At 41.3% G+C, this 26,223-nt stretch overlaps 1 protein-coding gene across 1 annotated transcript; it reads left to right on the plus strand.

Annotated features, from left to right (window-relative positions):
• The first annotated feature begins 9,021 nt into the window (after positions 1 to 9,021).
• On the plus strand, positions 9,022 to 25,905 carry cdh19 (cadherin 19, type 2). Its single transcript, XM_070986426.1, has 11 exons — positions 9,022 to 9,374; positions 9,524 to 9,818; positions 11,165 to 11,284; positions 12,856 to 13,023; positions 14,107 to 14,297; positions 16,114 to 16,367; positions 17,675 to 17,811; positions 19,122 to 19,243; positions 19,550 to 19,667; positions 21,033 to 21,284; positions 23,564 to 25,905. The coding sequence occupies exons 1-11, from the start codon at positions 9,129 to 9,131 to the stop codon at positions 24,082 to 24,084; spliced, it is 2,424 nt and encodes an 807-aa protein (XP_070842527.1). The 5' UTR covers positions 9,022 to 9,128; the 3' UTR covers positions 24,085 to 25,905.
• Positions 25,906 to 26,223: the final 318 nt, after the last annotated feature.

Consider the following 26,223-nt stretch of genomic DNA (forward strand, 5'->3'; position numbering starts at 1 on the left):
TCATTTGAACATTTCCTGAGAAAGTGACCAGGATTTATCCCGGTCCTTGTGCGCATCATCATTTGTCTGGTGACGAATGTTTGTTTTTCCTCGGATTTCGTCTTAGAAGAATGTTTATGTCTATGCAACTTTTCCATTTTGACCCAATTTCTTTTACCCTCCATCAGCCCAGGCGGTTGACAAATGCTTAGTCTCATCTGTGGAGGAGGCAGACAGTGGGAGAAGTCGCTGACGTTTCCTGTCGAATAGAGAGATCTACCTCAGGCAGCGTCAGCTCCGTCCTTATTTGTCATAAGTGTCCGCTGTTTCCCATGGCTAAAGACAAAGGCCAAAGAACGTATGAGGAACATGCATTTTTAATGTGACATTCTCATCAAATTCACCACAGTGGACTGAGCAGAATGCCAATGACGCTTTATTCTTCTTCCAATTACAGCGAGACGATGCAACAGTACAAATGTAAGCCGTGAAGGGCACATCTGCCTCCGACATGACGAAGCCTCAACAGTTCAGTATTCATCTCCTGCGAGCTGAACCTGTGAACTTCATCTTGACACTGGTGTGGTGTTTGATTAAGAAACAAGTTGTTTTTCAAAAACAATCAAAATCATTAGTCAGAGGAGCACAACAGCAGGGGAATGTGAAAAACAACAATGTACCCCCCGTGTAAAATCATCAGTTTGATGTCAAAGCCACATTATCTTCACTTTGTGCCTCCTGTCAAGAGAATGATGTCCCTGCTGATAGTGAATTATACAGGATATAAGCAAGCGGTATATCACCATTACTGCTTACATTATTTATACAACATGACATCTCAGTGAATGCTGATTTGACCAGATTCACCTTTATCTTGTTGCAAATATGCTGACCATTACTCTGTGCCCATTATTTGACAGCCCTGAAATGTCACCGGAGACTGAGAGATAGTCGGATTCACTGCTGTGTTCAGAGAGAAGAAGAGCACAAGAATGTAAATAATCCTTGCTGGCACCAAACCATAGCTTTCATCTTTGATGTTCTTTTGCAGTGGTCGGTCCACACTCCATCATTATAATGAGGGAGGCTCAATTAGACAAGGTCTACAATGGGGGTTTTAAATGTCACAGTGCAGGTCCTGACATTTCTCTGTTTGATATGGAATCAGAATGGGAGCGGTGGAGTTCACAGCCAGAACTAATCTCAACTTCCGAAATAACAAATTCAACCCTGTCACAAAGCTGTGAGGGAAGGCTGGCGCACCCACTTTGGAGACATTTACACCCACCGATGCTAACCTGCCCCTCTCAGTGCACTCTAATTATCGAATCTATTAGCATTGTTCAGGTTTGTAATTAGCCCTCAGAGGTTAGCATGTTTACGAGTCGCATATAACGAAGGCTCTTTGGGTATTTCATCTAAAAGGTTATTCGGTCATCAAATCAAAAATTACTTGAGAACTTTTAACTGGTGATAATTAGAGTGACCACAATTAACCAGAAGGGCTGCAGTGGAGGGTGAATGCATGAAAACGCTGTTTATTCTCAAATAATCTTCGTTCAACCGCCTGGGAGTGTTAGTTTAGCATACTTTACATGACAACGATGAAACAGAGCTTCCCCTCACAGTTTCTAATGGAAATTCCAGCATTATTGATTCTGTGCACCTTTGTATCCTCATGTTAACTGAGCTTTAGGTCAGCCTAAACTCCTCAAACAGTTTTATACTTCTTATGCTGTCGTTCACATTGGCGTGAATGTAACCCGTTAGCTTGTCAGCTCACCTGACATTAAAGTTCCCATGAAATGGAAGGTGGAGTGCTATTTGCTTCTGTATATTTAGAAAGGGAACTGTCACAGATATTGATTGGGATTTACCGCAGCCGATAGCACTGAATGTGAGTTACGATGACCGCCTGAGAGCTTCCAGTTAACACGGCCAGACCGCGACCAAACACAGCCTCTAAGACCGAAGGAGGCCAGTTTGATGACGGGGAATATTGTGCTATAGTGGTTTCCTTGCAGGGTTCGACTCCTGGCACCCCAAGCCTGAGTCACCTAATAGAACCGCTAATATTAGCTGCTCAGCTAACGGAGCTAACTAGCTAATGGCAGCTAGAACAAGCAAAGCTGTTATCTGTCCATCAGGAAACTCCACCACCACTTTGCTAACATTACTGCATTCCCTTTGGTCAAACTGGCCACCGTCTCGGAAACTGTTTTTCGGTCCCAGTCCGGTCATGTTCACTGGGAGACTGCTAGCCCTGTTACAGTTAGCAGCAGTTAGCGTTACTTGAAGCTATCTCACCATCAAGAAACTCCATAAATCAGAGTTGAGGCAGAGCAGCTGGAGGACATCAGAGGGAAAACCAGAAAATATTATCTTGATAGATTATGATCTGCTTTCATCCATGGAGGCGTTGTAAAAATTCAAGAAAATGTTTCCCTGGATGACAAAATTAGCAACGCCCCCGAGTGCAGGATGAGTCATCAGCATTTTTTATTGTTTTCTAGGAAATGACATACTTTAAAATACCAAGATTACCTAACAAAAAAAAAAAAAAAAAGTCTTTTCTTGTAGCGTGGCCATATACTGCTGTATAGGTGATGCATGTGATAAAAACACTTAAACATCGATTCTGACTTCATGGGAACTCAGAGTTCATCCACTATTGGTGCAATTATCACCATTCAGGTGAAGGTTTTTTATATTTCCAGAGAGTGGAGGAAGGGTTAAAGAGAAAGCAGACAAGCATAGTGGGAGAAATTCAGGAGGTAATATTGGAGAGAGTGAACCACGGAGAAAGTAAAGAAGGTGCAGGTGATTCAGGATTAAGGAGATGATGGAGGAAAAGTTGGAGAAGATGGAGAAGTAACCCCGGAGTCAGGTGATGGAGAGACCAATCCTGTGAGACAAAAAGAGCTGTAGAGAGTTTCAGAGCGTTATTTAAATCCAACCACATTTAAAATGCAAGATTAGATCCTGTCTGATAGATGTTTAAATACAGAGATTAACACTAATCAACAATATTTAAATGATTGTTTTCTTATGCTGTCAGAGGTTTGTTTATGTCAGTAATGCAGCGACGACAGTAAAAAAGCTTCGGTTATGATCAGCTGAGGAACAACATTAACAGCTTTAGTCAAACACTGTATATGCAATTTGGCTTCCACAAATCCCCATCTGTCACTTTTGTTACGCTGCTCTATTCCAAACACTGATCTGTTATTAAGGCCATATTGATGTGTATTTCAAGGCTTGTTTTTATCTTTCCATCCATCTCTGCCATCACAGGCCTGTGATAGTGTAGCCGAGGTATATTTACCACTGTAGCCCTAATTACAGGCTCATGTAAACAACTGGGAGAATGTGGAGGGCAGCAGTGTGACTGATTTTACATACCGGGTGTCATGGGAGGTCAATTTTTAAACGCCACAGGACGAGGCATGCAGGAACAACATGCTCCCTTGGCTTGAATGTCAAAAAACAGACTGTTGCCTTCCGATCACTTGCAGAAATAGTGGTCATACAGTGGATGAATTACCATCCCATCCATGCTCCAGCTCGACTTTAATAAGCACTGGATTGTTCGCGAACGCGGGGAGAAAAGACCGGAGCGGGTGAAAAGATAGAAATCCATTTGTAAGTCTGGACTGTGAGTATTTGCAAGGCAATGAAGGCCCTGAGTGTTCTGCAGTGTTCAGATGTGAGTCCTAGACAATAGGGCCTGTGTTTGTTCTTCTCCAGGAAGTTTGAGACGGGCAGAAACGAGGAGAGAAGAAGAAGAAAAGGGGAGGTCGTCAGCGGAGGGGATTACGCATTGTGAGAACCACGCACGTTCGCTTCTGCCATTGTGGTGACTGAATTGCGTTCCAGTACCAGGGTATTTAGTCAAGCAGATTGTGTTTCTTTACACCCCGCGATGATTGCTCTTGACGGTGGTTGGTGACAAGTGGCTTGGGGGACCGCAGCATCACACAAACAGGTGGGTGTGTCGGTGGATGCTATACATTCCATAAGAGATTCTCCTTTGTCAGACGATAATTAGATGCGATTTTATCAATTATCCAAGAAATGATGTATAGAGGAACACAGAGAGTAAACAGGTTTTCAATATAAAAGCCACAGCAAAAGGCTGAAAAGGAAAAAAGAACGAAATCAATTTTATTTGTCAAAGCAAGGAATCATTACATTGCTCGCATCTCTTCAGATGGCTGCAGGCTTTTTCGTAGTGCTATGCCTTTTCTAATAACTGGTTTTGATTTAAAATGATGTCTGAAATTGCTAACTCACTTTAAAGTGGATTTAATTGAAGTTCCCACTGAGTCTAAAATCCATGTTAGTGTTTTTAACACGTGTCTTGTGCCTATACAACAGTATCTGGCCCAACAATGGCAGAAAAGATGTTTTGTAGGTATTATTAGTGGTATTTTAGATTTTGTCATTTCCTGGGAAACACACAAAAGAAATGTTGGTGACTCATCCTGCCCTGGGGTGTTACCAATTTCGAGTCCAATGAAATGGTTTCTGAATTTTTATGATGCCGCCTAAAGAGAGGATTGTTTGTGGGTGCCATGCTTCACTGATTACTGTACAAAGACATAACTTTACAACTATATTTGGGTGAAACTGGTTCATATTTCATGGAGAAAAAAGTCCTCTGATGTCTTCAACTCTAGACAGATAGCCTCACCTGTTGCTAAGACAGTTTTCTGATGGACAAATTTCTTCACTTGTTTCTAAAGTAACCGCTAACTGCTGCTAAGGGTAACCCCCATTAGCCACTGTTGTATTAGCTTACTCAGCTAATGGGTGCCAGGAACCTGGTACTGTATCTCCTAATATTGGGGGTCTCAATATGGATGGAGGATGTGTTAATCCTGTCACATTCACTGGGAGCTCCCAGCCCGAGCAGAGACAGCCAACAGGACAGCTAACGTTAGCTGCATGAGGACAGGTATTGACTCCAAAGCCCCCCAGGAAACACATAAACATGTGGGAGCAAACAGCACTCATGGCAGCTGTGGGAGCTTTAAGAGTAATGAAGTGATGTCGTTGTGTAAAAGGCTTTTTTTCCAGCTGACCATTTCAGGCCTCTGGTTGCAAAAGTTGATTCTGTTTAAATAATTTTTCACCTCCTATTGAGTAACATCATACTTTTGTAAATTGCGTATAAAGCTTTCCCTCAGGTGTTATTAAATAGTGAATTTACAGTTTCCTTGCCCTTTCTTTAGGCGGTCATTTCAGGCGTGTTCCCAGTGAATTAACTTGCCCGTCCATTATGATGGTCCACGTATTCAAGGGCAGTAAACTGTCACGCATGAATATCCCATCTGTAACTGCAGAACATTTTCATTAAATGAGGAGAAAAACCTTGGCAAAACAATGAAATGTCTGGAAACCGCTAACATGATGTGACATCACAGCACAGCACAGAACAAAGGCCCATCGACAGTATGACTGGAGAAACTGGGGGAGTGAACGCTGCAGCGTAGCTGACACTCAAGTTCTGCTTTTAAGTGTATTAAGATGTTCGTCTGCTCTCAGAATGTTGTCGACGTCTGATACTCCTTCAAAGTTAATTTGAAACTTTGTCACAAACTTATTTTTATCACAGTAATTAAGTCTTTATAGATAATTGCCTTTAGTTTAAATCCACTCATCTTATTTTATTCTGGAACATCAGTTAATTGTTTCTAATGAAAAATAAAGAGGAAAAATAATAGGATGTAGTCCTATCGCTGATAAATGTCAGTGGAAATTCGTGACACTTGCTAAACAGTAATGATTTCCATTTGTGCACATAATAAAATCAAGCAAATTACTTATTTGCAAGTACATGATGGCTTGACATTCCCCTGTTGTTCTGGCTCAGTCTCTGGACTCATTTGAGGTCCTGATTTAGGAAACATAAATTACATGTCAGTGTTATTGTTTTACGGAGCTGAACAGTAAACAACAAGTCCCATGATAAGCTCCCAAATGACCAATTAAGGACATTTTGTCTTGGAAGGGTGATCTTAACGATGCGAGGCTTAACAGATGGATTTCTCTTCAAGACTGCAAATAGCTGTAGCTAAATGAGAGTTTTGAGTCTATATTTAGACTCACTGTCACGTTTTCAGCTTTACACATTTTCACATTTTTCAAAAAAATTTCTGTTTCTTTTTTCAGTTATCCTACTTATGACCGAGTCAGAAGATCGATGCGTGAAAACCAACCTGATTGATGCTCATATAGCGGCGGCGACACGTAGCAGTGGGCCTTGGCAGTGCATATTGATACTGATTGTGTCAACCACAATGTCAAGTAGAAGCTGCTTTTTCTTTATTGCTGCATTTTAACATTTGTGCTGGCACATTAGACACATTTTAACATCATCCTGGAACCATTTCTACAACAGAGCGACATTTTATTAGCTAGAACACATCACCATATAGGAAAATAATGTGACGGTCTCAGCGCATCTAGTGCTTAACATTGTGAGACTGCAGCTCGTTGTCATTCTGTCATGTGGTAGAGCAGCGTACTGTACATACAGGCTACCAGAGGACTGCTGGAAATGGGAGGACGGCCTATTAGAGGTAATGAATGGTTGTCAACCTCAGGGCACTCTGCATGTACTGCATGCCATGTAGAAATGAGAATTTCTTTTTAAAAGAGAAAACTGACCAAGAGTTCAGTGTTTTGTTGTTTTCTTATGTTTTCAGTTTCTCTTCTTAGAACCTGTGCTCTGAATGATAACTGATTGATTTGCGCTATAAAAGGCTTAAATGAAAGGATCCATCACTGTATTTAATGCTTTGAAAGCAGACTTTTGCAGGGTCATCATAATTATCAAGCACCATCAAGATACCTGTCACACATAGACATCTGTTTTACTTGCTCCCTAATGCCTTTGCTATTTAGAGACCTGGGCCCGGGAGTTGTTTGGCATACCCATTATTTTCCCAGAATTTCATCACTTATTTCTAGAAAGCCCCATCTTGTTAAATTGGCACCTAAACATCTGTTGACCTGTGCACTATTCCAGCCACATCAGTAGAGGCTGATACCCCCAGGATGATTTTAAGCAGGCTCCTTGGCATGTTGGCAGCTGAGTAGTTGCTCAGAGTAACATCATTGAGGGCTGTTGTCTAGTTTTGGCTCAAGGCTTTCAGTTTGGGCACGTGCTTGGCAACCCTATGAAAGACCGTAACAGCTCACGATTCACTGGCCACTAATTGGAATGTCACTCCACAAAGCTCGGAGATATGAATACGGCCCGTAAAGACATACATAAGAACAAACACATACTTTCATTCACGTTCTGTATGGAGATTGAATTTCAGAAAGGATAGCCTGAATCTGTAATTGATTTTACCAGTTCATTACAAATGGATCTTGACGGCTAATTTATTTTCATAAGATTAAACATGAGCATTATGAGCTGTTAAAGCATTAATACCGCAACTGCTCGAACCTCTGAAACAACTTCCTGCAGGACCTGTGATTTAAGTTTCCACTTGGACCAGCCATGCTGAAAACACGTGTTCCCGTGCAGCACTTCGGATTAAAGCGTCCAAGTGTCAAAAAACTCTATTAAAAATGGTTTGGAATTACGGCTGTTGTGACTTCTCGCCCCCAATAACATCTGATCCCTCTGACGGTTTGCTGCTTGAGAACAGCTAAATTGGGTTCAGGGTTTCATGTTTCGGCAACAAATTTATAATGAAATTAAAACAAAAGAGCATAAGGCAGAAGAAGACAGTGGAGGAGCGTCCACAGTTTGGAACCAACCAACCAACCAACCAACCAACCAACCAAGCAATACATCGAATATCACAGTAGAAAAGAGGAGACTGCAAGTCATGATGTGATGTGATATTTTGGTCTTTTTCACAGTGATATGTTGAGCTGAAAGTGGATGCTATCGTTGCTTGCGGAAAGAAAAGACCAGATTTAATTGATGTTGTATATAAAGGAAATGAACTTGATGAAGTTTAGGCCTGTTTGCTTTGGTGCCGTTGTCACTTCGAGATATTTTATTTGTGTTGTCCTAACTAATTTGTTGTCTTGTCTGCCTTTTCATTGTCCTTACACTCCTGACCCTGATCCTGATGCACGTTATAATTGGCGCATCGATTGGAGTCATAGTTTGTCAGAGGCATGTGTGTCTCTGTTTTCCATGTCTGCAGAGACATTGATCTAATTAGAAGTCTTCATTAGTCAGCTGCAGAGTGCAGTGTCATGCTTAAGGAATGATGTTCAGGCCCTGCTCCCCCACATGAAACACAATACAGGGCCTTGTCTGAATTCAAAACAGAGGGCTGTTTTCCGCGGCCCGTGCAGGACTGAAGGATGCAAGACCAAAAAAAAAAAAAAAAGGAGAGTTCACACAAAGGGTTTGTCTTTCTCTGGTGAGATGCAGACTGGCTTTCTCTCGCTTGAATTCGTTATACATCTGAGTTGTTGTTGTTGTTGTTGTGCAATGGATTTAGCATAACTCTGCAGACAGGAAGAAAGGGATCCTGTCACCACAGAGCTCATACAGAACAGTGATTCCCAACCTGTTTTGTCAGACCTGTCCCCACAGCCCTGTCACATGAACTCGAGACCCCTTCATGCTGATTTCAACCTGGATTTTATGTAACACTACTAGTTACATAAAGGGGGATATTTTACTCACATTGACACAGACTCTGTGTCTGTGTCAATATGAGTGAGGTTTAAATCAAACCTAAATGTCTGTGCTTTCCAATTACTCGAGCTACTCGCTACTAGTCCTCAAGTTATATTTGCCTTTCATATATTTCAGATCGACTTCTAATTTCAGGCTGCCTTTAAAAGCAGCTTTGTAATCACAAAAAACTCAAAATAGTTCACGCGCATTTAAAGCTTTGTGTAATTAAACACTTGATTTTGGGATTTTATGCTGCACTGCTGCAGATTTCAATTTCACCATTTTGCAATCTCTGTGCTCTGCTGGAAATTTCTCACTGCAGCCATTAATTAAATTGTTAAATTTTATTTCAGAGACATGAGCGTGCATACAAACCGCATCATAACAAGGTGGGATACAGCACTGCCGGGATCATGAATTACTGTGCTGTCGAATGAAGAACTGGTAGCACTGGACCTGTGATACCTCTAACTTCTGTCCACTAACCATGGGAAGTGCAGAGGAAATACACGGATGGACAGTAAAAATGAGCATGCCGAGTGTTTTGGCCATGGTGACGGTCTTTTCCATGATTCCTGGCGGAGTGCTGAGCGATATGAGAGGTACTCAGGGTCTGGAAGCCCAACAATTGGCCCCAGGGTCCACTCATCTGCACCGCCGCCTGAAGAGAGGCTGGATCTGGAAACAGCTGTTTGTCCCCGAGGAAGATCCCACTCCTCGTGTTATTGGCCAGGTACCTCATACACTGAATGCCCTCCATGTCCTTGATACAGTGCTTCTCTTTGAAAATATATGTTTACTGGTTACCTCTGAGAAAATTGTTTTTAAAAAAAAAAAAAAAAAGCTTTCATGTACCCCCCCCCCCCCCCCCTCTTTTTGAAGCTCAAATCCGACTCTGACCGAGGCGAGTTTTCCATCAAGTACATATTGTCAGGAGAAGGTGCTGGAGATGTGTTTGAGATCGACGAGTACTCCGGTGAGATCCGGACACTGAAGAAGCTCGACCGAGAGGAAAAGGCCTTCTACGTCCTTCAGGCACAGGCTATCAACAGGTGGTCCAATGAACCAGAGGAACCCCAGTCAGAGTTCATCATCAAGGTGCAGGACATCAATGACAACGCCCCCCAGTTCCAGAACGAGCCATATGTGTCCAGCATCCCTGAGATGTGTCCAACCGGTACGTTGAAGAAAGACGTTGAACACCACGCCCTCGCACATGACAGATGGAAAGTACGATAGGCCTCCCAGACCATGAAAATCAAGAAACGGTCTAAGTTTGGATGGGTTTAGGCATCAAAACTACTTGGGTTAGGTGTCAGAAAAGATCATGGTTTGAGCTAAAAACGTTATTTAAGTACATTACGTAAGTTAAAATAAGTCAACGCTGACATGCTGTTTGCTCCTGTCATATACTACGGCAAGTAGAGGTTCAATGCAAAAAATAAATGTAAAAATAGTTTTAATTATGTATAAAATATACAATATAAACAACCTACTTGCACAGACAAATTCTATGGACATTTTCCTGGTGAGGACGAGCTGTTTTTAGGGTGGTGTGGTAATGTTTAGGATGGGCTAAACAATGACATTATTCAAGATTCAAATGCGCGTTTTGTTCACCAGTAGAAGTTAAATATTTTTTATTGAGCAGATAAAAACTTGTTATTGGCTGTAGTGTGTCTAAGGATATACTTTTCAAATGATTTTCTTAACTGAAATCTTGACTGAAGACAAGAAACAAAAGGTTATATGAACGTCTATCATCTGTCCCCATTCAGGAAGTCAGAAGTATTGGATTCTGAATCGTAGCTTGGATGCCTTAAATTTCTTAAATAATGTTATTATAACCACTGCCCTTTCATACCACAAACATTACCATTTCAATTTATATGTAATCTGCTTTTGCAGCATAATATCTCACTCGTAATAAATCATAATGCATTTGACTGGGAAAGGGAAAGTGAGGGGGGAAGGTTGGAGTGCGGCCGACTGAAAATAAGAAATGCTGCGGTAAATCCCTGCCTGTGAGAGAAAAATAGAGTGCTCTCTGGCAAAAAAGGGAATGAGATAGACAAGAGGGCTGAGAGAGCGAAAGATACTAAAGAGAGCAAGGTGAGGAGAAGGATATGGTCAGCGGAGAAAAGGGCAGTAAGTGTGAAAGATAGCGAGGAGAGCCTGAAAGGGAGAGCGAAGCTGAGAAAACGAGGGGCAGGTGGGTGGTGGGAGGGATGTCGCTACAGGGCTGGAGAGGCTGTCACACACACCTGCACAGCCTTACCCTGTTGTGAAACGCCATCGCTGCTCCCCACCCCCACTTCTCCAACCCTTGCCCCTTTGTCAACATCCCTCCTCTAACCCTACCTCAACCTCACCCCCCCCTCCCCTCTCTTCATTTCCACCGCTGCCACCCCCCGAGCCAGACAGACAGACCCTGCGGGACTGTGGCATAATCACTTTATTTCCCCATCGACTGGAACTGCTGCCTGAGCTAACTCTGACTGTGTGATCCTCTCCCCCCCACAGGGACCACAGTGGCCCAGGTGACAGCCACAGATGCTGATGATCCCATGTTAGGAAACAACGCCAAGCTCATCTACTCCATCCTGCAGGGGGAGCCCTACTTCTCTGTGGAGCCAAAGACGGGTACCGCTGACAGATTCAGTCCACAAAACTCTCGATAAACACAGTTTGGGTTGTTACGGATTAGTGCAGAAATAATGTTTATCTTCACGACAAGTGATCTTAACAGAACACAAGAGCAGAAATATTTCTGATTTCAGGCTGCTGAGACGGGAAACGGTCTTGTCTTTGGGCTTTGCCCCTCTGGTCTGAGTCAGACACTGAGTTCTCACTTTCAGAGTTGTATACATTCCCCTGGCAACTTTATCTCTGAGAATAACTGCTCACACATTCAGCTGCTTGTTCAGACCACTGGGAAACATGCGAGCTCTTACTGGTTCAACTGATGCCAGCGCGTGTACATTTACTTGTATAATACAGAGGTCAGCTGCAGCACTTCCCACACACATTTCTGACCTGAACTGTGAAGAGTTGGGGGAGCGAATTATTGACGTCAAAAAAATATATATATTTAAATGCAAATGAATACAATATGTAAAAGGGCAAATCTGACTTTTTAGGAAACCGATTGTTAGTTTTCACTGAGGAGTGGGCAGCAGTTGACTCCAAACCAGTAAGTTGTAGTTTTGCTTATGGCTTCAGTCTAGAAGGATGAACCTGGAGGTGTTCTAACTTTTTCTCATTGTCAACAAATTCCGAGAAAAGACTAAAACCACCAATGAATCGATCCTACAAGTAAGTATTGTCTGGTATGTCTTATTCCTCTGTGCAAACAAATCAGCGAGCCGCACAGTTGCACTGCGGGGACGTTTCCTTCAGCACGTATAACACGAGTGCTGTTGTTTATTTCCTCTTTCACAGTCCTGATAATGTCAAAGTTCTCATTACACCAAAGCTAGATTAATCCACAGCTGGAAATAGTCCCCAGAAAATCTGCTACTTACTCCTGTTTGAGTAATGTTTGCTAAAAACCACAGTGCCCAGCAGTTGAAGGAAATTATTTAAAAATGGGAAAGAAAAGAAACTATATATTTGTGACCTTTTTTGACCTTTTTCAGGCAGAACAAATGGATTTGAGATTGACAGACATGAAAGTATTGAAAGAGAGACTGTTGGTTTTGGTCTTTTCATGGGAAAAATAGAGGAAAAGAGGTTCTTTATTTTGGCATTGTTACCCATCCAGGTGGATAATGTCTGTTCATCACAAATCAAATGTATTCACAGTAGTCAGCTGACTGGATATTGTAGCTAGCCAATAGCTGCTGAGAAGCTTGTGTCATCGAAACGAGATGAGATGATTCTGTGGTTGAAGTGATGACTTCCAAAGCGAAAACAGCAGATACAGTACATTTGTCAGGGCCATGTAATTCTCTTTATTCAGATTGTTCCTCTGTTTGCTGAAGCATTAAGTCATCTGAAAGCCGTCCTCCTGTATTGATAAATTTTGCAGACTTGGAGTTCTCTGTGGTGCAGCACATAGTGCACAGGGCTCTTCAAGAATACTCCAGGCAAAGTTTGTTCACTTACATTTGGTGGAAAAAAAGAAAACCACCCACAGATACACTTGATGCTGTCTTGATGAACTCACCCCGCCTCTTGCATACCTCCTCTCTGTCTGTCTCCTCCACCTGCAGGGATTATTGTCACATCTTGGCCAAACATGGACCGTGAGGCCAGGGAGCAGTACCTGGTGGTGGTCCAGGTGAAGGATATGCTGGGCCTCAGTGGCGGCTACTCCTCCTCCACCACAGTCACCGTCAGCCTGACTGATGTCAATGACAATGGACCCACATTCCAGCACCGTGAGTCACTTATACAGCATGAGTCATAGTGATGCAAACGCCAGGCCATGCACACCCAGGGAATCAATGAAAGAGTACAAAGCGCTGCAGACTGTGAGGACATGTTTGATATTGTACCTGAGAGGTATTTATTTGATCACTCTTCTCCGGTTCGGGTGGGTGGTTTGTGCTGCCAGCGCCGCATTCGGCCGTACACGTCTTGTTATTCAGACCGCAGCCAAAATTAAAAGGAGACAGTCAAAGAAAGAGAGAGGGCGAGGGAGTGAAAGAGAAGGGGAAAGGAGATGGCGATGCTCTGTTCATCTGCGTGTGCACACGTACATGTGCCGCCCACTGGATGAATTTAATCATTCACACGCGAAAGGACATTTGTCATGACCTTTGGAAACAAACCTAGCCGTCTCAGCGATAAACCTCACTAAATGAACGGCCAGGAAGGAAATCAATCCTGTGGAAATGAGACGGCAAGGATGATACTTTTGACGATTAATGTCACATGTTCTCATTCACCGCCGGTGCTACTGTATCCCATGGATTCCACGTTCAGTCGAAAGGCCTTATAAATATTCCATGTCCACACGTCACTTTGAACTGTGCCCTCTGTTTTGTCACATAATTGCAAATTATTATCAGCAGGGATTTTTTATTTTCAGGAGCAGCTGCTTGCTGTTGAGTCCCTCGCAGCTGTGGCAGCCGTCCAAATAGAGTCCCTCAAAGACACAATCACATGTTCTCATCTTCTTATTAGAGTTAGGCTGGGATTAGGTGGAGTTGCCACAATTTATCTGTGCCTCACACAAATTGACCCTCCACCACAGTGGTCTCTCTTCTTATCACTTTACACACTAGCAGACTCTCTTGACTAGCTGCTTACAACTTACTGTCAAGTTCTGTAGACGTTGTTTTAGCAAAGAAACTTTCTAATTTGTTGTTTTTCTCTAAACGCATCATTACAGGCTGCGAAAGAACCAATTTGGTATCCTCCAGATTCTGTATTCCTTTTGATATCCTACTCGAGTGTTCAGCTTCTCTGACTAATGCTGTCAGCATGAATCATTTTAAAAAACATCCTTTTCTCTTCAGACCTGTACGCCTTTGCCGTTCCTGAAAATGCGGCTGTGGGCACCACAGTGGGCAGGATTATGGCCGAGGATGGAGACACTGGCATCAATGCCAGAATGACCTACAGTCTGGAGGATGACCTGGAGGAAAGCTCCACTTTTATCATCAAAACAGACCCGGTGACACAGGAGGGAGTTATTATGCTAGCCAAGGTGGACATACTTTACTATATCTAATATATGAATTTTGTATATTTATTTGTAATTTCTCAAGGCGGTAGAACCTGTCGTGTGGCTGAGCACAGAGGTCCTGAGACTCAGAAACATTATTTTCACAAAAGCTACAGGCGATGATTGCCGTCTATGTCGAATCTGTTTAAGATTTAATTAAAATCACAGACAGCAACATGAACTAAGTTTAAAAAATGTACCTGATAGAGGGCATGGCAGCTCATCCTGGCACTCCCCAGTAATCATGCGAGCATGCTCACAGACAGACAGCTGGCAGACCGCAGCAGCATCGGCGTTAAACTGCACACAGGCAAAAAAAAATTAATAATTCTTTTAAAAATTAATGAGCCTACCAGCTGCAACTGCGTAACAGCTTGGCACTGGGACCCAGTAACGACACACAGTCACGCAGCTCGTAGAAACAGCAATATTAACCCCTTTCCAGGTCATAGACATATGCAGGCATGGTCTCGGTGCATATGCACAATGAACTCCTCTGTGCTTGGCTACAACACATGAACAGGCAATGTGAAAAGCTTACTTTTGATGAGTCACAGCAGCACTGAAATTTGCCAGTTTTTATCCAATTGACACATCAGAAGAGGGTGACAAGGGCCTGTTTTCCTCTTGGGAAACTGTGAACTGTCTACTAAACCCTCATTTTAGGGCTCAATTAGCAGACACATTTGTCTACTTACTGACAAAGTGCTAAAACAGCAGTGATGTTGCAGTTGTATAACAAACTCGAAGCAGTAGTTGGACATTTTGGGAAATAAGTCGAGAGATAAAGTAGTTTCATACCACTCTCATATGACTGATAAATATAAAGCACAAAGACAGATAAGATGAGACCTACCAGCACCTCTAAAGTTCACGAGTTAACACATTATGTTTTGTTTGTCCAATCAGAGAAAAAAAAAACTAAGTTGTTTTTACAGTGCATTATGTGCTGGACTCTTTCTTGGTGAAGGCAGAGACTTCTTAACATCTCCACTAGCTACTGGGAAATGATGATGGTGACAAGACAACAGTTAGCAAAAAAGCATTATTCCCAAAATGCTTGGCCCATGAAAGGCAGCTCGCTACATGCTAGAGGCTCCCGTGCCTCTGCTGTACACTGAGCGACACAGCAGGACAATGGGCCAATCAGCTGCTGCCTTCCAGAAGCAGAATTATCATCAAACAAGACCCAAACAGAAAAAAATTTATTGAAAATTATGAATTGACTGGAAGTCATTTATTTAGGCTCGAGCTGTGCATGTTCAAGTGCGACCCACTTTTCAAAAAGTGAGAAAGCACTGAATACATTTCTATTAGTTAAGAATGCTCGTGATGCTGATTACACTTGGACTCATGTGCCATACTTGATTTATTTTCCCACGTACAGCATGCCTCTCATCTGTAGCACAGGAGATTTCAATTTAGATGGTGTGATAATGAAAAAAAAATGAAAATGAAAAAACATTATTGACTGTCTCTGAATCATTCTGGGAATGCAGTAATGGTTTGCATGCTGTTTTCTTATTACTAGCATCATAATGTTAATCGAAAACACAGCATTATTTAAGTGCGTTCTCACAGCTGGTAGCTTATTGACATTGACTAAACAATTTTAACATCCAGTCGGAGTCATCCTGCTCTCACAGGAATAATCATCTCTCTTAAGTACGAGTTGGCAAAACATATTCAAAAAGCTGTTACTCTTTAAGCTTGCTTAATGATGATGAGCGAGAGGATTTCTGCTTTGAACAGCCACAGTATTAATATGAATTGTTACAGCTATTTCTTTCCTTCACAGCCGTTGGACTTTGAAACTAAAAGACGTTTTGTCATGGCCGCCGAGGCAGTCAACGACCATGTGGACACTCGTTTTCTGACTTTGGAGGAGTTCAGGGACAGGACGACACTCAAGATTGTTGTGGAGGATGTGGATGAGCCGCCTGTCTTCCTCTCACCGGTCTACGACTGGAAAGTTCCTGAAAATGTAGCTGTGGGAACTGTGGTTGGCAGTGTTAGTGCCAGAGACACTGACACAGTCAACAAGCCCGTCAGGTAATGTGAACCGCCTCAACCAGGAAGAATGGCATCTGCCAGCCTACTGCCAGTATGATAATGACGAGGTGCATACCCACGCTGGTGGGGGCGTAATGTCCCCAGACAGCCTGCCCTAGACAGCTTCCTCCACAGGGTGAAAAATCATTCCATTTCAAATAATGTTACTGGCTCGGTGCATCCATTTTTACCCTTGATCTCTGGATACCCTGTACATGGTCATATTTATCTCATATTACTTTAGTAGGAAATGAGCCCTGCTGAATAAATCATGACGATTTTTTTTTAACCTCACAGGCTTTTCTATCTATTGCTGTGGTATTATCACAAAGCGACGTGGCTAGGACGTGGGAATGTAATAAAGCACCATACGAGGTGGCATATGGAATTGAGATTTGCAGTCATTTGCAAGTGGGGCACGTTGCAGAGGAGACAGCAGCAGTACTGGTGCCTGTAGTCCATCTCAACAGAGCTTAAGAGTGGCAGGTGCTGCATATCATCCTCAGCCTAGCGTCTATTACTGTCCCTTTGGTGACAGTGTCTCATTGATTAATAAATTCAGGCTGACATTTTAGGGGTTTCCATAATTCTACTAAATATGATTAAGTTTGCTTTGGTCAAATTAGCTTATTTTCCATGTCATTATCAGCAAAGTGGCTCACACAAATGATTCATTACTTGGCGTGTTTTCAATCCTGGTTGCTCTAATTCACCATGGTGTTATAATCACTTGTGTTAATGAGGGTTAAAGGTACGGTGGTGTGAAAGACCTGTGCAATAACAAGCAAATATTTCTTTCATAAATAATTTCGCTTGCTTGGTCTGTGGATGATAAATTTATGCTCTTTTAAGTTTATTTTTACATTAAAAAAATTCAAGGAATAGCTTACCCACTACCAGGACACAAGACACAGAGAAGTGTATTATGTCACTGCAGCTGCACCAGCTGTGTCATTTTGTACCCACACTATTATTCAATTTCTCTGTTTGTGAGAGTCCCTGTCTCACTGTTTTTAAATGACATTTCCTCATTTATGACAAATGGAGAGAGTCTGTGGTCAGCTTAGAAATAACATTCAATTAAAACAACTGAAAATTATGTACAAAATACGCCATGTTTTTTTCTCGTGTTGTTTTTGCTGTGTGACATTATTTGTGTGTGTAGTCCCTTTGTTGGATATCTGTCAACAGATAAAAAAACTGAGCAGTTTGCCTAATTAATCTCCCTGTGGTATCACAATCTTTTGTTTGCCCAGAAAACAACCTTGCTTTCTAAATGTGTATCTCTGTGTTTTTTTTTCTTGCAGATATTCAATTGATAAAAGGAGTGATGCCACAAAAGCTTTCAAAATAGACCCAAACAATGGAACTATAAGTGTCACTAAAGCTTTGGACCGAGAGACTTCAAACTGGCATAATTTGACTGTTGAAGCAAAGGAAACGAGTAAGGAGAATTTCATATCATATGCTACAGCATATTGTTGATACGAGCAATTTATGGCACATTTATCCCACTCAGTCATGAAACATGTCCAGAATATATTCAAGCCAATATGTTGATGACAAATGCAAGCAGACTGTTCCAAGAGGTTATTTGAAATAAATGCCGTCGGCCTAACATAAAGTAGAAACCACAATTTGATAAAGTATCCATATACCGAGTCAGCTGTAACAATACCTGTCATGATTGAGAGTGTGTTACAGCTAGTTCAGAAGTAAGCTAGGCTAACAGTTAGCTAAAGACATCGAAATGGTTGAAATAGAGGCTAAAAAGTAATGAATAAACAGTCGAAATTATTTGCTAAAAGCAATTAATAAATAGTTGAAATAGCCAAAAAACAATGAATATATTTTTAGTTAGAAGTAATGAATAAATGATTGTAGATAGCTGAAAGTACTTAGCCAAAAGCAAGTAGTTAGCTTAAAGCAATGAATATGTTGTTAGCGAAAAGTAATGAATAAATGATTGAAACAGCTAAAAGTGCTGAATAAACAGTTGAAAGAGTTAGCCAAAGGTAATCAATGCATATTTTTAATAGACAGTTAAGAGCACTTAGCTAAAAGCAATTAATTAACAGTTGAAATTGTTAGCTTAAAGCAATGAATAAATTGTTAGCTTGTAAGCATGAGTTAAATAGATAGCTAAAAGCACTTAGCTACAAGAACTTAGCTTAAAGCAATTTATAAACAGTTGAAATAGTTGAAAAACAATGAATAAATTGTTAGCTAACAGCAATGAATAAATGACTGTAGATAGCTAGAAGCAATTAGCCAAAAGCAATTAAGGAACAGTTGACATAGTCAAAAGCGATGGATATGTCGTCAGCCAAAAAGTAATAAATAAATGATTGAAATAACTAAAAGAAATGAATAAACAGTTGAAAATGTTTGCTAAAGGCATACAAATGTAAACTTCACCAACCCTCCTTAACGTTGGCAGGTCAAAATGCCCCTTTTATGTAACTAAAACTGCTATCATCCAGTTTAAAATCAGTTTGACTACTGCTGTTCTACAGTGATCCAAACCCTTAAATTTCTGTAGAAGGACTAACTTTTCGACTCTTTTTTTTTTACCATTCAGTCTGTCTTGTTTTGGAGAAAGTAGTAAAACTTCAGTGCCCATTTTTTTTTTTACTTCACAGTCGTGTCCAAACATTTATCAGTCTTAAGTAGTATTTTGACAGAGCTTTTACAAAGCATTTATGATACATGCACCCAGTGGACTCCAGCAAATGTCTATCTTCACTACTGCAGCGCACAACCATTTATCCTCCTCTGTGGTGGTGTTCATCAAAGTGCTGGACATAAACGACAATGTGCCAAGGCTTGCAAGAGATTACCAGCCATATATCTGTGAGGGAACACAGGCGGGAGAAGTATGTATATTATGATACACTGATGTTTATGATTTACTATATATGCATTTCGGCAATGAGAATTTCCATGAACATGGATGGTAAAAGTATTACATTGTATTAAAGTACTGTTCAGTATGTCTTTTTAAACATTGTGAAAGAATCACAATGAACCATTTGACTATTGTGTAGTGCTACAACATATAACATTGAGCTGCTGATTGAGATTCTTCATATGATTACTTAGACCTCCGAGGAAATCTGCTGTGTGTATGTGCCACTTGTTCTGCTCATATTTCCTTAGTAATGTGTCTTTGTGTCTCTCAGCTCATTCAGCTGCTCAGTGCTACTGATGCAGACGAGCCTGTGGAGGGACACCACTTCTACTTCTCCATGGTGCCTGAGAAGCATATCAATCCAAACTTCACTATCAGAGATAATCAAGGTTATATTCAATTAGATAATTAGGCACACACAGTACCCCTGTAGCTCTGAATGTTTTTGTGCTGGAGGGAATAGTTCAATATTTTGAGGAAAACATATCCACCAGCACCTTAAAAGCTCACTCATTACGAGCTAGAGCTTGTTTGTTAAATCTGTAAAAAAATGGACAGCGGCTCCCTGGAGTCTCTGTGCCAACAAGACTACACTTCTGAGAGCTGGATATAATCAACATACAGTGTGTTGATTGGTGAGCTTTAGAGGCAGCGCAAGCAGATTTTCTGACCTTTCTACTGAACCAGACTAGCTGTTTCCCATTTGCAGTCTCTGTGCTAAGCTAAGCTAATGTGCTGCTGGCTGCTAGCTTCATATTTATCACACAGTCATGAGAGTGGTATTGATCTTCTCATCCAGCTCTCTGCAAGAAAGCAAATGAGCATGTTTCCCAAAATGTCAAACTATTTCTTTAACACCCCCACTGAGACCATCAGCATGAACTAAATTTGTGTTATTATGCCTCATATCATACCTACCTTGCAGCAAGAAGATTCACTTAGCAAATTACACGAAACCACATGAAGTCATACTTAAAGTCTCATCTGGTGGCTGGAATAATGATGGTGAGCTGCAGCTAAACCACAGCTTATATGAACAGTGGCATAGCTGTCTGACAAAAGGAGCATGAAGGGATATCCTTTATGATAACAAGACTTTGAATTTAAATGAACACTATGTACCCGTAAGTGTTTTTGTGCCACATGAAATCTGTCAGTAGGTTGCAGTTTTTGTGGCTGACAGCCTCTCGAGTAAGTAAACTGAAGGAGTCTTTGCCTTGTAGCCAGCGGCCAGTCGACCATTTTTCCAAGTTCATAATGAAAGTGGGCAGTAAAAATCAAGCAGTTTTGTTTAAAGTGTGCAGCAGAGGCAAGTTTGATATGTGTGAAGTGAGTTAGAATGAAATGTATGCAGGTTCAGTGTATGGGTGGTTAGCCAGGCAGGCACAGCAGTCCAGTCAGCAACCAGGAAATGAATAATGAATCAAGAAGGAACACATTTAATAAAAATGCATTTCCATATGCCACAAGGCAAATTTGACTCCCAAAAAGTTACTGCTCAAGAGTCTCGATTAAGTCTTACGGGTGAACCCAAAACCGAAAAGAGATTTTCCGAATTTACTTTTGTACACACTCAAAATTAGATTTGACAAGGTGTTCGGGCCTTTCAGAGAACTTAGATTGTATTTTAAATCACATTACGCGTGTCACTTCACTTGTTGTTCAGCTTTGAATTCCCTCCAAAATATCAGCAGTGGAGGCAGCGCTCGTGTGTTTTTGAAGAATGAGTGCACCTCTCTTGACTTCCCTTTTAGACAATACAGCTGGCATCGTCGCACGCAGGAGCACTTTTACCCGCAAGGATCAAACTCAGTATCTCCTGCCTGTTGTGGTGACAGATAGCGGCTCTCCAGCTCTCTCCAGCACCAGCACTTTGACCATCAGCGTGTGCAGCTGCCAACCTGCTGGCCACTGTCCCACAGGGGGGGTGAGGGCCCTCGCCCTGTCTATGGGGGTCAGCCTGCAAACCTTGTTAGGGCTTGTGGTCTGCCTGTTCACACTCACAGGTAAGCAAGCGTGGTCTTAGCTTGTATTCACACCCCGTTTCAGTCGAGAATATCAATCTGAGATATAATAAGGATGTATATGAAGGAATACACTGTTTTTCAGAGCTCGGTCTCTTGGAAGTTTTAGCCATCTGTCATCAAAATCATCTCAGGGTCTGTGTGCAAAATGAGAAATGAAGAGCTAAGTCTGGAAGATTGGTTCTTTTAAATATGGAGCCCCAAAACCGACAAAATTTGGTAAAATGTTGTCAAAAACAATAACAGAATGCATCACTAATAATAATAATAGTTAGAATTTAATTAAAGTTATGCATTCTCTTAATTCTCTTTTCAACAGTAGCACAGGAGTAAAATGACAGTAAGCGTGCAGTAACAGGGCAGTAAAACAACTGTAAAAGTACAGTAACAAGGCAGTAAAATGACTGTAAAGGTGCAGTAACGCAGCAGTAAAACGACTAAAAGTACAGTAACACGGCTGGTTTAACCAGCCGTAGCCTGTTAGCCTACCAGAAAACACAAGCAAACTAGAGTCTTGCTCGGTGCATTATCTCTTCCACCCGTCTGTCTTGCTCTTGCGTTTCCTGCTAGAGCGCCCCCTGGAGGCCATTAGCCCGTAAAAATCTATAGATTAGCCACTTCGTTGTATAGGTCGCAGGGTTCAAAGTGTGTGAAAAAAGTAGCGGCTTATAGTCCAGAAATTACGGTAGTAAAATTATTAGCATTAGCTTGCAGGCTAAAATTCTTTAGCTACTGGCACAAAAGAAAGTACAGTGACTACACTACTATAAAGGGTATACTATGTATTGTACTATGTCTTGTTACTCTCCATACTCTTAATTAGTTTATTAAGACTATTATTGATTGATTTATTCAGCTGTATTTTTGACTAGTGTTATAACCTTTTACTTCATTTTGTCATCTTCGGGGCTCCATAACTAAATCTGATGTGTCTGTTACGGTTGTAAAATACAGAGTGTTGAAATACACTCTGACAGTGATAGATGTACTTTCAAAAGGAGAATATCTTTTTTTTTTTTCATAATCCTCCAGACCCTTAAGACCTCTGTAAGGTTGGGAGCATCTCAAGTGTAAACACAGCAGGCTGTTGATGTTCTTCAAGCCAATAAAATTACACCAGGGAGAAGAATTACAAAGATTTGCTATTCATAGAAAAGCATTCTGTTTCTGGAGTTTGGCATCTTCACATGTCTTTCAAACAGCCAATAAAAAGGCCGTGGCTGGATTACCAAAGATCTTGTTCTGCCATTTTTCTCTAGACCTCCGTGAGATTGACAAGACAGATCAGACAGGCATGATAAAAATATAGTTTGCTTTGTTTACACAAGAGGAGTCAAGTGGAAGAGAGAGCTGATGTTTGCGTCTCACCAAGCGCTTGACTGATGATGTAAACTGACATTTTCATAAGATAGGAACCATTTGAATAATGCCAGACATCTATAATTACTTGACTCATAGTCATTAGCATTAAGGTGACCAAGGATCAAACTCCCAGAAAGTCAGTATATTCCTTTAGGAAATTGGTCTAAAGGATAATGAAACAATGACAGTCTCGCTGATATTATGTTGTAAAAAAAAGTCATTCTTTTTCAGCGGATCTGTTGAGCTAAAGCAGTTCCACCTCACAGCATTTTGGCAAGTATATAAACGTGTGTTGAACAGCAGGATTCTTCATTAACAAATTTGCACTTTCATTGAATCCCCTTTTTAAAACTCACCAGCGTGCCTTTAACACACACTTTTAAAATGCTGAAAGCTTGCAGAGCAATGATGTCAGGTAATGAGCGTATTGGTTGCAATACATCAGTAGCAATGCCATCCTGGGACACTGATGGGTTTGCATAGTGAAGAGCTTTATTATGACCTCGGCTGCTTTGTGTCCTCCCTGTGCCCATCACATGAAAGATTAATGACAATACCTGCTATGCTAACATTCTGTCGGATGAGCACAATACCCTGTGAAGACGCAGCAGAAAAAAATAAACACTCACTTTGCATTCTGGGCCACATGGAGCAAATAAAATAATTCTGTCTTTATGTCTGAGATGAAATTTTAAAAAATAAATCATTTATGACCTAATCTGCCCTCATTTTGACTTGTTGCATGAAAATTCAGAGAAAAACAATCTGGCTGCTATTATTTTTGGTGCACTTATACCTTTGATGCGCATGCTCCATCAGGCACCCTGGATGCTTTTTTCTCACGAAGCTTGTGCCCTGTTGTTTAACTGTAATGATCTCCTACTGTGTTGCGTCTGCAGTGCTGTCGATTCTAATGCTGATGGTGAGGAGACACAGGCGGAAGCAGCAGGAGGTACTGGAGGTGGAGGCGAAGGAGCTAGAGCTGCCTGAGACAGTGTCACAGAAGGTGCTGTATTACGGAGAGCCAGGGGGTTTAAGAGCAGACCTGGACTTCTGCCAGCCTGTAGTCCCGCTGCGACCTCACCCCAGGAGGAGGGAGAGGAGGCTGCGGAGGGAGGATGTCAGGGCCAGCATACGAATGTCCCTCCGAGAGTCCCACCTCATAGGGCCAGAGGATGAGGTCTTCAGGCAGTTTATTCTGGACAGGCTGGCAGAGGCTGATCAGGATCCTCATGTTCCCCCATTTGACTGTCTAAGGATCTATGCATATGAGGGTTCAGGGTCTCCCACAGGGTCCCTCAGCTCACTGGAGTCATCTGATTTGGAGCTTGGACCAGAGCAACCTGTTTATAATCCCAGACCCTGCTTGGTTAGACTTACCCCGTGGCATGGAGTAAGAGAGGAAGACACCATCTTCTGAGGGCTCTTCTTAATCTTCAATGGCTGTTACTCTAATCTTTGCATGATGGACCAGTTCAATGCATTTGCAATGAGCTACACTTAAACAAAGGTTCACCATTTCGGGAAATATGCTTACTCTCTACCGAACCCAGAGTTAGATGAGACACTCCAATGCTTGTACAGTATATATAAAGTTATAGCCAGCAGCCTGTTAGCTTAGCTTAGTTTATCTTATCTTGTCTTAGTGTACAGACTGGAAACAGTGAAAAAGCTTTCCTGACTCTTTCTTTGGAGGTCTGTATTAGAGATGCTGGGTGGCTGATTTTCTTACTTACTTCTTTCATGATGTTTCCCCATTTCTGGTCTTTATGCTAAGCTAAGCTAACTGACTGTAGCTTCTGACAAAAGAGTGGAATTGCTGTAGCTCTTAGCAAGAAAGCAAAGTGTATTTCACATCTGCCTGCTGTATCTGGACCCATTTATGCTTGCTGTATTTTAAGAGTTCAAGAGAATTTTTAACATTTGTCTAATATGAATGAATATGTCTCAGTGCCTTAAAGGGCAAAGGTTCGTCCTATATTCACTCTAATGCAACAATCATGTCATCTATCATACATATAGAAGCAGCAGATATTATATATGATTTGTATTAATGCTAAAAGCAACTTTTCAGACAGTAGCTTTAAATAACTGTCCTCTGAGTGGCAAAGATGAGATCAGCATTACATGGGACAACAAGCTAAGTGTACAAAGAATGTGACTTGGAGGCTGCAGTTTGTATCCTTCACCTACCAGAAGTCACTGTTTGTATTGTTCAACCTTAACCGTGACACTTCTCTAACCTTGATGTTGCATTAATTTATTTTTGGTTACTCGGGGGCAGTGGAACAAGCTAAAAACACACTATTATCATGTCATGAGGTTTTATAATGAACATGTTACCAATAATTGCCTTTTTACACAACATAAGCACTCATTGTGATGGTGGTGGTCCTTTTAGCTCCATTTCGTTCTCCACCAACTCCTAAGACTGGGCAACTGTGGTGGACTGTGTTTATTAGAGTTCTTTTGCTGAAAACAAATAGCTCGCTGAGGGCCAGCCTTGTCGGCTGGAAAACCAAAACTTTGAGTTTAAAGAGTTGGTGATAACTTTCTGTTGGTTCATCACTATTTGTTGCTATAAAACCATAATATTCATGCAGCTTTAACCAAGTGTTTGTAGCCTTAATCACACTTGAATCCAAAAACTGACAGATTAAAAATCACAGAATTTGATTAGAGTTGGCTCGTAAGGCTTTAAAAAGACCAGTTTTGTTGTTTAAGTACAGGTACTTGTAGCATCTACCGTGGCATCAATAGACCTTCATGTGATCCAGCCACAACACACGTTACTGCATGCAAAAACCTTTTATTTATTTTATTTACAGTAAACGCTGATGTTAACTTTGTACTGTTTCCTTGCTCCACCCACGCTCACTAGTGAGTGAAATGGTTTGTCTACACCCAGTTGTTGAGTCACAAGCTGGTAAAGGTCACTTTGGCAGATGTTTGCAACTCACAATTTGAAGTAGAAAAAGCAGAAAGGTAGAAAGTGGGTACACTGTGACTATGTATTAGACCATCAGAGTACAGACATAAGTATGGCTTCTGAAAGAGTGCAGCACTGTGATTCATGCTTTTATTATTACAGTTATTACATTGTGACATTACTCATTGTATGATACCTACAGTATTACTTACCTATGAAATTTACATTTCTGATCCTATTTAGTTATTATGTTACAGTATGTGCTGTATGTGTGCATTTTACATCATGAAATTATATAAATTAATGTGTACTTCCCTCAGGAATGTCTATGGGAACAAGTTTTTCTAAATAGAAATCTTGTTTCCTGATCAGTCTTATTCTCAGACATTTAAGTTCATATACAGAAAAGCATGCATTAAATATCAGCTGTTTGACATGTGTTATGCTGTATAATAGGACTTTATTTTGCTTCTTCTTGAGTCGCCAGAGGGCACATCACATTTGCGAGCCAATCAGCAGCGGAGAGAGCACACGGGTGACTGGCAGCAAAAACTCCAGTAAAGTAAGGTTGAATGAGGAGAAGAAGTTAGCCGAAGCTTGATTTGAGATGTATAAAGGAAGTGAAACTTT

This window comes from Chaetodon trifascialis, chromosome 18 (assembly GCF_039877785.1).
Source record: "Chaetodon trifascialis isolate fChaTrf1 chromosome 18, fChaTrf1.hap1, whole genome shotgun sequence".
NCBI classification, from domain to species: domain Eukaryota; kingdom Metazoa; phylum Chordata; class Actinopteri; order Chaetodontiformes; family Chaetodontidae; genus Chaetodon; species Chaetodon trifascialis.

Excerpts from the sequence above, each read along its gene's own strand:
- cdh19 (XM_070986426.1), top strand. The coding sequence starts at position 9,129 with ATGGGAAGTGCAGAGGAAATACACGGATGGACAGTAAAAATGAGCATG. Across the intron at positions 11,285-12,855 it reads CTCTGTGGAGCCAAAGACGG|GGATTATTGTCACATCTTGG; the intron begins GTACCGCTGACA and ends CTCCACCTGCAG. Across the intron at positions 21,285-23,563 it reads CTGCCTGTTCACACTCACAG|TGCTGTCGATTCTAATGCTG; the intron begins GTAAGCAAGCGT and ends TTGCGTCTGCAG.